A 14005-nucleotide genomic window follows, 5' to 3' on the forward strand; every position below is an offset into this window, starting at 1 on the left:
TTTTTTTTTTTTTTTTTTTTTTTTTTTTTTTTTTTTTTTTTTTTTTTTTTTTTTTTTTTTTTTTTTTTTTTTTTTGCATCCAAATATGTCTGATTTGAAATCTTTTGAAATTCAGGGATTCTAAGCAGGAGTAAATTTTTCTGCTCTCGAGCTTCCATCAACATAGCTCAGTTTTCTCATGTTGCGTTGGTACTCAAGAAAGTTGAACTTCTTTGGCAATGATATGGAGACATGGCTGTAATATCTTCCGAATAGCATCTCGTCAAATCCTCAGAACATTTGCTCATCAGCCGTACCGTAAATGTTCGGCCTCACTTATAAATTTAACCAAAAACCTCCACAACCAACTAAACGAAGACATTGAGCAGAAATTTTCAGAGAACAGGCAAGTGATTCTCACTAATGAGCTTGTGCACACCACTCTGTTGACTTGTTCTTCTGATTTAGTCACTTTGAGCTTTTTCATGTGGTGTGCTAAACAGCCCAATTTCTTCCACAACACCACGGCGTTTGAATACATGGTGGGTGTGGTTTCCCGTCTCATGGAACGATATGAAACTGTTAGTGGGATTCTTGGGGCATTGGAGAGTGTTGGCATTGTGACTAAGGCACAAACGTTTTTGCTTCTTTTGAGGATATATTGGCGTGGAGGAATGTATGAGTTGGTTTTTGAAGCATTTGACCATATGGATCGCTGTGGATTTACACCAAACACGTTTGCACGTAATGTGATTATGGATGTGTTGTTCAAGGTTGGACGTGCTGATGTTGCTTTGAAGGTCTTTAAAGAGACCTTGTTACCTAATTTCTTGACATTTAACATTGTATTGTGTAATTTATCCAAAATAAGAGATTTGATAGGCATTAGAGATGCTTTTAGATGTATGTTGAGAATGGGGTATTCTCCTAATCCTGGGACATTTGAAGTGGTTTTGAATGATTTATGCAAACTGGGTAGGCTGGTAGAAGCATATCAAGTTTTGGGTATTATGACAACTATTGGAATATCCATGTCTGTAAACATTTGGACTATAATGATTGATGGATTGCGTCGATTGAACAGAACTTCTGATGCTTCTTCTTTAGTGAAGAAGATGGAAAAATCTGGCTGTTCTCCGAACATTGTGACATATACTACTCTGATTAAGGGATATATGGATGCACAACTGGTTAGTGATGCATTTGATGTTTTAAGTATTATTAGATTGGAAGGGCTTCCCCCCGACCGGGTTCTTTACAATGTATTGATTGATGGTCTTGCTAAGATTGGGAGATACGATGAAGCTCTCTGTATTTTCCTTAGTATGGATAAACAAAATATACTGCCCGATTGTTATACCTTCAGTTCATTGTTGAATACCATATGTTTATCCAAAAGGGTTTTCCTTCTACCCAAGTTAGTTGATGGATTTTTTGTAGAAGTTGACTTGGTGGCATGTAACTCTCTGCTTAGTTATCTCGCTAAGGCTGGATTTCCTTCGCTTGCCTTAGAACTATATGATGAGATGTTGGACAAAGGTTTAATGCCAGATAAGTATAGTGTTCTTGGAGTACTAACTGGTCTTTGTCAAGCAAAAAGAATTGATGAAGCAGTTAATCTGTACAATGGTATTCTCTTGAACTATACGGGAGTTGATGCTCATATTCACACTGTAATTATAAATGGACTTATAAAAGCTGGTAAATGTCATTCAGCCATTAGAGTATTCAGAAAAAAATTATTGGAGAAAAGTTCTTTAGATGCTGTATCATATTCTGTTGCCATTCGTGGGCTTCTTATGGTTGGTAGAGGTACAGAGGCTTATAACTTGTATAACTACATGAAGGAGGCTGGTATAAATCCAAATGGGGATATGTGCAATGTAATGCTCTCCAGTTTCTGTAAAGAAAAAGATTTTGAATCAGTGAAACAGATGCTACAAGAAATGATTGATTTGGGAATAGAAATTAGCTGGAATAATTTCTTTAGGTTATGCAATGCCATTTATAGTTCATCATACAACTTTTATCTGGTCAGCCATTTATTAGTTGAGATGAAGGGTTTGGGATTATTGCCTGACAAACTGGCGTGTAAAACATTGGTTTATAAACGCCTTAAAGCTGTGAATATTTCTGAAGAACACCATAAATTATTGAATGGCCATCTAGAATATTGTCTATTTGGTGATACATCCAGCTCCGATGAATACACTAATGTGGCTGCTTCTGTGGGCTGAGTTTGTATGTAGATGGAAGTCCAAATTTTCAAAATGATGATACAGTTGCGATTTTCGGAGTTTATTCTAACATTCTCTCCGACAATAAAAAGGTATAACTGCTGAAGCCTTCGTCCTTGTTGAACATTTTATATTTTGACTATTGATTACTGCTGTGGGTTTCTGATCTTTATACAATAATGGATTTAACCTGTGTTATGGCAGTTTATTTTTTCCCTTTTTCTTAGACAGTAGGTGCAAAGACGGTTAAGTTGTTTTACTTGTAACTTTCCTTACTTATGAACATATATCCAGCTTTTGAAATAACAAATTTGGTTTACGGCATTAAGTGTGCCCAGTTTGAGTAATGATTGACCTACGTCAAATGATTCAAATCTCTTTACATGATTAGGACCTTTTGTTTTCTACTGTTGAATGAGAAGTTGTTACCTTTAGCCATTTTAATCGATAGGACTACTTGAATATCCTGTAATCATCTGGACTTAACACCTTTTTCTCAATAGAAGAAAATTAGGTGGATTTACAATATTAAAAAAAGCCATATGCTTATGGGATAGCTTGTTATAAATGTCAGATGAGCTCAACAACTGGAACTGGCTTAATATGTGCCGTAGGACTACTTGAATATCCTGTAATCATCTGGACTTAACACCTTTTTCTCAATAGAAGAAAATTAGGTGGATTTACAATATTAAAAAAAGCCATATGCTTATGGGATAGCTTGTTATAAATGTCAGATGAGCTCAACAACTGGAACTGGCTTAATATGTGCCGTATAATGCTTATTTGATATTTGAATCATAACGCACAACTAAAATGAACCTTTCTTAGAAACGTCTTAATTTTTTACTCACTTGTGAACTGAATGCTTTTGGGTATATGATATTGTAATGTCGTTGTGTTATAATATAACTTAGAAGTTTGTTAAAGGTATTTCTAGATCTAGCTTGACCTATTTTGAGGTGCAGTTTTTTTTTTTTAATTCGGCATTTGAAAATTATACAATTTCTGCTGAAATATATTTGTCCCTGAAGGTTTCTTTCTTTCTCTCTTCTTTATTATGATTTTTGTAGAACTTATTTTAATTTTGTAACTCAATGGAGGCGGGTGATTTCCTGAACTTGGCATGAACAGCAGGGAGTGATGACCAACCATGATTATCTTCAACCACTCGGCAAGGTTTTAATCTCTAACCTGAGAAACTTTAGGAACAGAAGCCACTTGTTCTGGACTTTCTCGTCTTATCTTTTCACCCTATATTCTCTATATAACAGTCTGAAGAGATTGAAAACCATGTCTGGCTGCAGATTGGATGTATGCTCATGGTTCGCAGATATGAAATGTTTACGCAGTCCAACAATGTTCCTTTGTCATCTAAGCTCTCAGAATCTGAATCTGTCAAATGATAGAAAAAAGGTTTGATCCTACAGAATCTACTTCCGGAAATCTTCCCAGTTCAATCTCCAATGATATAGTTAATATTCTCCTAATTGATGTTATTAAGTTAGTTGACTCTGATTTTTGCTTTACCAACATAGTTCTTCTGAATTCTGATTGTGCCAAATATATATTTTTTTCTCTGGGGGGTTACTTCCTTCGCATGAATAGTGGAGAAGCACAATTGGTCATTTAAAAGGTGCACACTTGATAAAAGTTTTATGTTTCTTTCTTAAATTTTTTTGAAGTGAGTTTCTTTTTCACCGTCCTTTACTTTCCACTGATCATTGAACAATTCTTCCCACTCAGTTTGGTGGGGTAGCTGTCTACTTCCCAATGGTGGAAGCTTGAGAGAAACAATAGTCTTCAACAACCAAGAAAGTTCCTTTAGGGAGCAATTGAGACAAAGAACTGGAATTTTGCAGCAGAAGATGATGATGATGAGCCCAAATATATTCCTTTCTTGGTATGAATCTCTACTCTAGAGTATATATGAAGTTATATTTGATTCAGGAGTAGAATGATAAAGTTTAGAAGATAAATCCAAACATTTCATTTTCTTCAAGAAGTTGGTGAAACTTTTTCATAACCCTGTTCATTTCTTGCTTGCTTGTTGTAGGTCCAGGTCCCTGGCTCAAGCTCATCACTAGTAGATATTGTCCTCTTCGAGCTTTTCTTTTCAGGCTTCCCTTCAAAGTTTTTAAAACGCGATTGTTAGGGAGAGGTTTTCATGACCTTTATAAAGAATGTTTTATTCTCTTCTCCAACCGACGTGAGATCTCACAACAGCCCCTCCAATATTTGGTGGGTCATAGCTTTCAAAAAAAAGCCTAATAGGAAAGAACTTGTGGAGATTTGAAGAAAGCTAGGTATAAGAGTCGACCCCTCTGCTGCTCTGCCCTAGCACCTAATCATCCTGCATATCAACAAAACTTATGTTGCTTTATTTATTCTAACCAATCCAGGAGTGTACTACTAGATGCATGAATAAATCTTGGCTGATTGGCTCTTAGAATGAAATTTTGAACCAAGTCGAACAATTCTAAGTACAAACCTTTTTATTCAAATATACTTTTCCCCAAATAGGTCAATAGGATGAATAATTACAACCCTATAGACTTATCCAAATAGGTGCGAGGTGGAAAGGTCAGAAAATAAAGGTTCGAGGTTGGAGTAGGCCTAAGGTTAATTAGGTCTCGATCCTGATTGACCATGTCCAATACCCAACTAGAACTTCGAGAAGGCATCCAAAGGCCAAACTATTGAAAGGTAATAATATTTTTGATTTTTGAATATTTTTGAAATAATTAGTAAAGTTAAAAGAGTATTTTTGAAATAAAATATTGATAAAAAAAAAAAAAACTAAACGTAATAAATATATATTTAAGTTTTAGGATATTTTCTATGAAATTTTTAGAATATTATTAGTTTTTTTTTATTTTGTTTTTATTAATATTGTGTAATGTATCTGACTTAACAGCTGAGCAAAATCCAGTTAAAATTTTCTTTTATTTTCTTGTTTCTTTAATTTTTTAATAACTTTTTCGGAATTCAGATCACACGTCTTTTTCCATTACAACTCACTTTCTACCATAAAATATTTTCAAAAATAATTTCTAAAAACCTCTTTTATTTTCCTGTTCATTTCCTTTTCCACCTTTAAATTATTGAATTTATTTTTACACACAAATAAATACCTATAATTAAAAAAATATCATGATTTTTTTGTTAGTTGCAATTTTGGTCACACTTTGTTTTAATTATTATTTCAAATATAATAGAGATGTTTGAACTAATAATGGTTAAATTACCTTTTAAATTGGAATGGAAATAAATGATGATTAGACTATTAGTTTATATGTATAATCAATTAACTAAATAATATGCTACATTGCTACCAAATTAAAATTATCTTCTTTTTTTTTTTTAATTTTATTTACATATTCAATTTTTTATACTAAATAAAATTTAATTCCAAAATTAAAAAGGTAGGGATTTTAAAAATAAAATAGTAATTATTGGTTCATAATTCAAAACCAAAACCTAACTGAGACTAAATAGTGTAGTCTAGTGAGATAAGAAACTAGAATGAGATTGTCAAATTTAGAGTGAGTCCCACATTTTATTATCAAGTGTCATTCTAATTCTAGCTTATTTAGAGATAAAATCATAATTTTTATCGACAAATAATATTATGAGTTTTTTTTTTTTAATAATGGGAAAGGAGAATAATAAGGATACACAACCACAAGTGAGTTAAAGTCAATTCGTTCTTGCGATGCCTACGGCCAACGTATGCTCGAGCCTCTAGCCTCAGTTCAAATGTTTTAGAAAACAAGGGCAGAGAGATTTCAAAAGTGCGACAACAACGACTTACAGCATATAATTATCGGGCATAGAGAAGTTGACAATACTTAATTGTAATAGTGAAAAATGAAAGAATTACTTAAAAATAAGTAAAAACACAAAATAAGCTAATTTTATTTTTATAATTAGAAAAATGAGAACATAAATTAATTGCCAATTTATTTAATTAATTTTTTTTAGAAAATAAAAGTAGAGAGAGAGAGAGAAAAATGAAGGGTTGAGACTTGAGAGAGAATATTGGGTTTGATTTAGCTTTTCTTTTTTTGGAACTAAAAAAAAAAGAATAAATAAATAAAAGTTTATTTGCAGGAAAGCCCTTCAAATTTAACTTATTTGCACAAAAAAGTAAGTATAAATAGTCCCGACATCCCTGTTTATTCCTCCATCCTCTAGATTCCATTGGTTGAGTAACAAATCCCGTCCCCACTTTCTCTCTCTCAATTTTCGATTCCCCCAATTTTCCCGCTGTTGATCTCAAGTTTTCCGTTTGTTTCCCGGGAAAAAAAATGAGAGAAATCCTCCACATTCAGGGCGGCCAATGTGGTAATCAGATCGGTGCGAAGTTCTGGGAGGTCATTTGCGACGAACATGGCATTGACCACACCGGCAAATACAGCGGCGATTCTGAGCTTCAGCTCGAGCGGATTAATGTCTATTACAATGAGGCTAGTGGCGGTAGGTATGTTCCCCGTGCCGTTCTTATGGATCTCGAGCCTGGAACCATGGATTCCGTCAGATCCGGAACCTTTGGCCAGATCTTCCGTCCCGATAACTTCGTTTTTGGTCAGTCTGGGGCTGGGAATAATTGGGCTAAGGGACATTACACCGAAGGAGCTGAGCTAATCGATTCTGTTCTCGATGTTGTTAGGAAGGAGGCTGAGAATTGTGATTGCTTGCAAGGTAATCTCATTTTTTCGAAAAGGAACTGTTGGTCTTGATCTTCGATTTCGCGCGCAATTTTCTCATTTGGTTCCTTTTGTGGTAACTTATTTTGATGTTCGAGTACTGTGAATCGTTCTGGTGTTAATTTCTTTTTGGTAATTCCACCCTTTGTCTTCGTATCATACGGATTAGATTCTTTTAGCCTTTGATGTTTCGGATTTTGTTTCAAGAATCTTATCTCCTGGCTGCTTATTTTCGTTTGTTTTTACTGAGCTTTCTTCTCAAAATTGGAGAAATGGTTCAATTTCTGTAAATCTTTTCTTTAGTTGCCTACATGAGTTCAGTCGAGCTTCTGATATCACGTATATCATATATTTCACCGTGTTTTCCATACCCGCGGAATTTAACTATAAGGAATTTACGAAACCATGGTATTAACTCTGTTTTCGATGCTATTCTCTCTGGATCTGATCATACTGAAAAGATTATCAGGTCCGGAGAATTTCCTATATTCATCCTTTTCATAATTTGTAATTCTATAGAGTTGTTTATATCAACTTTGATGCCGTGGATGATCTTGTATCTTTCTTTTAATATATATACGTTCCGTTTGTTTGTACCATTAACTCTGTTCTAATCAAGTAAAATCATCATTTTAAAACTTCAGCGTTTAAGGCTGGCTACTTTTTTGGTGCTTATTTGTGTAGGATTCCAAGTTTGTCATTCTTTGGGTGGAGGCACTGGCTCTGGAATGGGAACACTTCTGATTTCAAAGATCAGGGAGGAGTTCCCAGATCGCATGATGTTGGCATTTTCTGTATTTCCTTCTCCCAAGGTTTCAGACACAGTTGTAGAACCATACAATGCCACTTTGTCTGTTCACCAGCTTGTGGAGAATGCTGATGAATGCATGGTTCTTGACAATGAAGCCCTCTACGATATTTGCTTCCGAACACTCAAGCTTGCTACTCCTACATGTAAGTGTCCAAGTCCTTCAACTCATATTTGAGTCTAGAAATTGACCTTTGCATACTCATTGTTTTTATAAAAAGCTGAAAATGGATGGTGTTGATTATCTGAAGTTCTGATATGGGTATTATAATACGTTTTCCATGACTGTACTATCAAATTATGTAATCAATTACTGAAGCTTAATTCAGAGAGAGAGATCACTGTAACACCTAATTGCCACATTTGCTTATGAAACAATAACAGCTTATCCCGAGCTTCTGTCACCCAGCGCAATAATAGTACGAACTTTCTTCTAGGTTTTCTCTTGCTTCATTATTATTTAGACAATACCAGAATTAACTTACTTAGTATTAGTAGCCTACCTCGCTTTTCACTGACAAGACCTCCTTGTTTGAGGGAAGATTCCAATTCATGTAAAAAAAAAGCAATCTCAATATTTTCCAATTTGGAATAGTAAATAGGTGTGACCTTTTTATGCGATCTTGATAGCCGGGGCTAACCCTCTTGGAGCATGTCTCAACAATAATTCTAGAAAGAGGGATATTGGTGCATCTTTACTAGTTTCCTTTCAAAAGTTCCTTTAGGTCTTAGTAAGAGCATTCATTCATCGGATTCGGATGTATTTTATAACCCTATACAAGGAAAGTGAGAGCTGGACATCATGTCAGCGTAAAAATGATTGTTTTCAAGTTCCAAATCCCGATCATCATTCACTGGAAGCAGCTGTTTTCAAGTTCCAAATAAGTTCAATCTTTTAGTAGTTTTCTTATTGTATAATATAAGATAAACTTAAACTTATTGATCAGATTTTTCTTACTTGTTCAATTGTCATATTATAGTTGGTGATCTGAACCACCTTATCTCTTCTACCATGAGTGGTGTTACTTGTTGTCTACGATTCCCTGGACAATTGAACTCTGACCTACGAAAGCTTGCTGTCAATCTTATTCCATTCCCTCGTCTACATTTCTTTATGGTTGGTTTTGCACCATTAACATCAAGAGGATCCCAGCAGTACCGATCCCTCACAGTGCCTGAGTTAACCCAGCAGATGTGGGATGCCAAAAACATGATGTGCGCTGCCGATCCACGACATGGTCGGTACCTTACCGCTTCAGCCATGTTCCGTGGTAAGATGAGCACTAAAGAAGTAGACGAGCAGATGATCAATGTACAAAACAAGAACTCATCGTACTTTGTCGAATGGATACCCAACAACGTGAAGTCTAGCGTGTGTGACATCCCACCCAAGGGTCTGAAGATGGCGTCGACTTTCATCGGTAACTCGACTTCAATTCAGGAGATGTTCAGGAGGGTTAGTGAGCAGTTCACAGCCATGTTCAGGCGCAAGGCCTTCTTGCATTGGTACACCGGTGAAGGAATGGACGAAATGGAGTTCACCGAGGCTGAGAGTAACATGAACGATCTGGTCGCCGAGTATCAGCAGTACCAGGATGCAACTGCCGACGAAGAGTTCGAAGCTGAAGAAGAGGAAGCCCCTGCTTGAGCCACCGTCTCCTGCAGCAACCCAGGTTTGTCTGAAACTGTAATGCTGCTGTTCTTGATTTTATTCTTTAGTTTGTGATGATCATGATGATGGTGCTGTTTCCTTTTGTCCAGCAGTTCATAGAATTTTACATGTTTTGAGCTGTATTATGGAGTGAGTGAGGGCCATGTAATGTAATCAGAGCTGGGTTTTGGATATAATATTATCTTTCTTGCTTCAATTAGAATGATTCATATTCTGAAAGAGTCTCAGAGTAGAAGCAACAATTAAATCTAATAATTTGCCTGACTCGTTCTTCAGCTTCACTCCGACAGAGTTAGGCATACTTGGAAGTTCTCATTGTCTTCGAATACATTTTATATTCATTATTCATACTATTTCCTTTTACAATGATTTTGATTATAGGTTTTGTTTTATGGATCTAAGTGTTAAATATTGAATTTTTTTTACTATTTATATTTGGATATGGTATGATATTAATGTTCAATAATTAAATGTCTTGATTTAGGTTTTTTTATATAGAAATTTAATTTAATTAATTGTATGTAAGAAAATAAACTAATGATTATATTATAAATTATGTAAAGGGGAAATATCAAATATTTGAATCTCACATGTTGTAGAATAAAAATAACGTGAAGATAATTAAATATTTATACACTACAATATTAATTAAATTATACTGATACTAAGATTAGCCAGAGAAAAATTAAATAAGTGTAAGTTAATCAAAATACTAATAATAAATAATTAAGTTGGTAATACAAATTTCTATTAAATAGTTAAAATATTGATTAAAATTTATTAAACCTAACAATATAATAACATTATCAATTAATTATTAATTAAATAAATATGACAAGTAATACTTAATTAGTTATACTATTTTTTTAATTCATCTCTCTCAGGTAAGTTAAACTATTGCTCGAATTGACCTACTAACTTAATATCTAAGATTATATATGTACCATACACCGTGATAGCCGATAAAACAAAGAGGCTCTAATCACCTTTTAATTGTATTTGGTGCACTTTGAGAGATGAATGTTGAAATTAACAGCATGAAATAGGTTTAGTTTGTCCTTCGATTTTAAATAACTGTTCAAATGGTTAAATAATTTTTTTAAATACTAATATTTTTAAACCGTTAGTTGAGAATTAGAGATGTCCAATTAGGGATGTCCACGAGACGAAGTTTTTCCCATCTCCATCCTCACCACCTATTTCATTTCTCATTCTTACAAATTTTCCTATTTATTTTTGCAAAGATCAAGATAGGGATTACCTTAAGAGAATTTGCAAGATCGAATTCCCCGAAGTATTTTTTTTTCTCGCTTATTATTATTTTTTTAAAAATAATTAATTTAAACTTTTTCTTTTTTTATTATAATCTTTGTTAAAAATTTGTAAAAAAATCCTAATAAATCAATATATTATTTGATTTTTTTTTTTTTTTTTTTTTTTTTTTTAAAAAAAACACATTTGATCATGGAAATTTGACTTGGAAAAATCAAATTCAAACTTTGAAAACTAGACAGATTATTTTTGAAATCATGGTCCAAATAAAAATTACATTAAATTAAATTGATATGTATATAAAAATCAATTTTCAAACTTAATGAACAAGCAACTTTTTAACTTTAAAATTCAAATAAAAGTTAAATTCAAATCTTAATTAGAAATTAAACTCCATCTTATTTTAAAATAATTTCACAAATTTATATAGTTTTTATGTATTTTTTTTTTTTAATTATCAACATCAAAATTTTAACCATATTTCCATCACGAGTTGTAAATTGAAAAATTAATTTGTTGGCCGTTATCTACTTGCTACATTTTAAACCTTTAGTAACAAAATTATTGAAAATATACAAAAGTGAAATAGATTTCTAATTCAAAAGATTTTTTGAATTCTATAATTTTCAATGTAAAATCTCGTTTTTTTAATTGATACAATTTTCTTTAAATTTGTAATAATTTAGTTGCATGTAAAAACCATCTAAATTAAATATTAATTTTTTATTATTTGATTCCTTAATAATTTATTTATTTGGTTAATATAATTTTTATCATTATAAAATTGAAATTAAATTATTACAAATTAACTAGATAATTCTTTATTTTTTTTTTAGGTCTTTTTAACTAATTTATCCTTAGAATCTCTTATACTTGGACGTGCTATTACTTTATTGATGTACTTCTCTTTTACTCGAACGCACAAAATAATTAGTTTTATAAGTATTTTTTAAAATAGGGTAAAATACGTGTAATTTAATGGAGTTTGAAAGTAAAAACAAAATGGATTTAGTTTGNATGGGGTTTCTAAAAAACTAGAAAATGAGAAGAAAGAGATTATTAAAGGAACTTATTTTCTTACTTGAAAAAAGAAGTAATAAACACAAACCATATCGAACAAATCTTTCGAACTTTTAACTTTACAATGATGGAGTAAGTTAAATGATTGTTTATGAGCTTGTTCTACAAGCCAATTCTTACCAACAATGATTGAATGGTTTACCATATTAAAGCATGATCATTTGCTCTTCAACAACTACTATAAACGACATTTTGAATTTAACCTGTGGAAGTCTGAATTCAAACTTCTAACTTTTTGGTCGAGGATATACGTTTCAACCAAATGAGCTAGTTTCAGATTGACACAACTTCCACAAGCATGATCCCAAGCATGACTCGTAGACCAACACCCTCGAGATCAAATTAATAGAAACAAACTGCAAATATACTTAAAAAGGCAGAAAAACAGCTTCTTGGAACAATTTCCAAACAGCAGTAGATTATTAACACAAAAAGACAACCATAAAAGGATGAGAAAAATGAGAAATTGAATACAGACAGACAGATGATCATAATTTGTGAATACCAAAAGGGAGAGTGGTCCACTTGTTCCCTACATGTAAGTGCGCATGGGAAAGAGCCATAACTTTGTTACTTTCTCAAAGACAACTAAAATCAGATTATTGGGTCACCCCCAAAGATTTTCTTTATATATTTGTATGCCTTTTCTCCAAGTCCAAACTAAACATCACAGAAATAGCCTCACGCTTGGTCCTTGAGGCCCCAAAAAGCCTTTGCTGACTGATTTTCAAAGCCTAAGATGGTAGGTTGTAACTAAACAATGATTCGTTTTGCACCCAATTTTTCAACTTCTTCCTATAAATACCTCAGCTTCTTTGTTCCTCCTCCTACAAACTTAAACATCGAGTAAATTTGACTCGATATCGCCTTTTGTTCCTGTTCTTCCAATATAAACTTCTAGACATATTATCTTCCTTGTTTCTAATGGCCTGTAATGCCTGTATATTAGCTATTTCATTTCTAACACTACCCTTCTTTATTGCTTTGGCAGCTGACCAGAGCCCTATTCAAGATTTCTGTGTAGCAGATACTGGAAGTACAGGTATTGTTTGATCTCCCCAGCTTGTTTTGGGTCCTATGCTTAGCAGTTTTAACAATTTATTTAAGTTGCTAATGAGAAGATGCTCATATTATTTTCTAAATCTTCAGCAATCTCTAGCTTAGCTACAATTTTGTTGCCTATTTCTACAGTATAACAAACCAATGTAAGGGAGTAATCATATTCATTTGTGCTCTTTCTTTTAATAACTAGCCTTTCTTTCCTTCATGCTTGCATCTTTAGCACATTTGTGTAGGATAATCATGATTTGCTTTCTTTCTAAGTTATCTGTCATCTTTTTCAGAAAATATAAAGTTTCTTAGATGCTACCCTTTTCCATGATTCTACTAGGACTTATCACTAAAGCATCTCATGCTGTTAGAAATTGATTGCAGTGTTACTAAATGGACTAACCTGCAAGGACCCAAAGCATGTTGTTGCCGATGACTTTTCCTTTGGCGGGCTTCACCTTGCAGCTAACACATCAAATGCTCTGGGGTGTCATGTGACTCCAGTTACTCCATCAGAAATGCCTGGACTCAACACTCTCGGCATCTCCATCATTAGAATAGACTATGCACCACGAGGCATCAACCCTCTGCACACACACCCTCGAGCTTCTGAGATATTGATCGTCTGGGAAGGCAGCCTAGAAGTAGGATTCATCACATCATATCCTGAAAATCGACATATAGGTAAAGTGTTGCAGAAGGGCGATGTGTTTGTGTTCCCTATTGGTCTTGTTCACTACCAGAGAAATCCAGGTCCTACCAATGCGGTTGCTATTGCTGCTCTCAGCAGCCAAAATCCAGGAGTTATTATGGTTGCAAATGCAGTATTTGGTTCTACTCCAAATATTTCAAGTGACATTCTAGAGAAGTCTTTTCAAATCAATAAAAATGTTATCGGCTACCTTCAAACTAAGTTCTAGATCAGAAATCTAAAACTCAGAATGACAGAAGAGCTGATACATGATATTATGCAGTACATGCATTGAATTTTCCTGAAAGAAATATCATTTTCAGTTCAAGTGAATCTCCTATTAGGTTCCCATAATAGTAGAAGAATGTGGAAGTGGTTCATGATGTAACAGGTAGGGTGTTTAAAAAAGAATCAGGAGAGGGATGAGAGGGTTCAAGATGCTGATACGCTTTCTGCATAGTTCCAAAATTCCTTGGGCTTTTTGCGTGGCTTTTCTACTCCTTTATT

General features: G+C 33.6%; 3 protein-coding genes across 9 annotated transcripts in view; all 3 read left to right on the plus strand.

Annotated features, from left to right (window-relative positions):
- Window positions 1-4673, plus strand: part of LOC111495287 (putative pentatricopeptide repeat-containing protein At1g16830) — a 5871-nt gene extending 1198 nt beyond the window's left edge. The window contains exons 2-7 of one of the 5 annotated variants that reach the window (XM_023145259.1): window positions 116-2308; window positions 3290-3395; window positions 3524-3632; window positions 3825-3852; window positions 3963-4119; window positions 4273-4673. In XM_023145259.1, coding sequence (XP_023001027.1) covers window positions 219-2216 — 1998 coding nt within the window. In that variant the 5' untranslated portion in view covers window positions 116-218 and the 3' untranslated portion in view covers window positions 2217-2308; window positions 3290-3395; window positions 3524-3632; ... (1 more) ...; window positions 3963-4119; window positions 4273-4673. Of the gene's footprint in view, window positions 1-115; window positions 2309-3289; window positions 3396-3490; window positions 3633-3824; window positions 3853-3962; window positions 4120-4272 lie in introns of all 5 variants that reach the window. The other 4 variants (XM_023145261.1, XM_023145257.1, XM_023145258.1 and 1 more) reach the window with 4 other exon arrangements.
- Window positions 4674-6415: 1742 nt separating this feature from the next.
- On the plus strand, window positions 6416-9624 carry LOC111495289 (tubulin beta chain-like). 3 transcript variants are annotated; one of them, XM_023145265.1, is made up of 4 exons: window positions 6416-6920; window positions 7610-7879; window positions 8714-9406; window positions 9495-9624. In XM_023145265.1, exons 1-3 carry the CDS (start codon window positions 6527-6529, stop codon window positions 9379-9381), a joined length of 1332 nt encoding a protein of 443 aa, XP_023001033.1. In that variant the 5' UTR covers window positions 6416-6526; the 3' UTR covers window positions 9382-9406; window positions 9495-9624. The 3 variants fall into 3 exon arrangements, with proteins under 3 accessions (XP_023001033.1, XP_023001032.1, XP_023001031.1); XM_023145264.1 differs by having other exon boundaries at window positions 9498-9624; XM_023145263.1 differs by having other exon boundaries at window positions 8714-9624.
- Window positions 9625-12269: 2645 nt separating this feature from the next.
- Window positions 12270-13888, plus strand: LOC111495293 (putative germin-like protein 2-1). Its single transcript, XM_023145271.1, has 2 exons — window positions 12270-12799; window positions 13192-13888. The coding sequence occupies exons 1-2, from the start codon at window positions 12682-12684 to the stop codon at window positions 13725-13727; spliced, it is 654 nt and encodes a 217-aa protein (XP_023001039.1). The 5' UTR covers window positions 12270-12681; the 3' UTR covers window positions 13728-13888.
- Window positions 13889-14005: the final 117 nt, after the last annotated feature.

The sequence above is a fragment of the Cucurbita maxima genome, unplaced genomic scaffold (genome assembly GCF_002738345.1).
Source record: "Cucurbita maxima cultivar Rimu unplaced genomic scaffold, Cmax_1.0 Cma_Scf00021, whole genome shotgun sequence".
Lineage (NCBI taxonomy): Eukaryota > Viridiplantae > Streptophyta > Magnoliopsida > Cucurbitales > Cucurbitaceae > Cucurbita > Cucurbita maxima.

Excerpts from the sequence above, each read along its gene's own strand:
- LOC111495289 (XM_023145263.1), top strand. The coding sequence starts at position 6,527 with ATGAGAGAAATCCTCCACATTCAGGGCGGCCAATGTGGTAATCAGATC. Across the intron at positions 6,921-7,609 it reads GAATTGTGATTGCTTGCAAG|GATTCCAAGTTTGTCATTCT; the intron begins GTAATCTCATTT and ends TTATTTGTGTAG. Across the intron at positions 7,880-8,713 it reads CAAGCTTGCTACTCCTACAT|TTGGTGATCTGAACCACCTT; the intron begins GTAAGTGTCCAA and ends GTCATATTATAG.
- LOC111495293 (XM_023145271.1), top strand. The coding sequence starts at position 12,682 with ATGGCCTGTAATGCCTGTATATTAGCTATTTCATTTCTAACACTACCC. Across the intron at positions 12,800-13,191 it reads AGCAGATACTGGAAGTACAG|TGTTACTAAATGGACTAACC; the intron begins GTATTGTTTGAT and ends AATTGATTGCAG.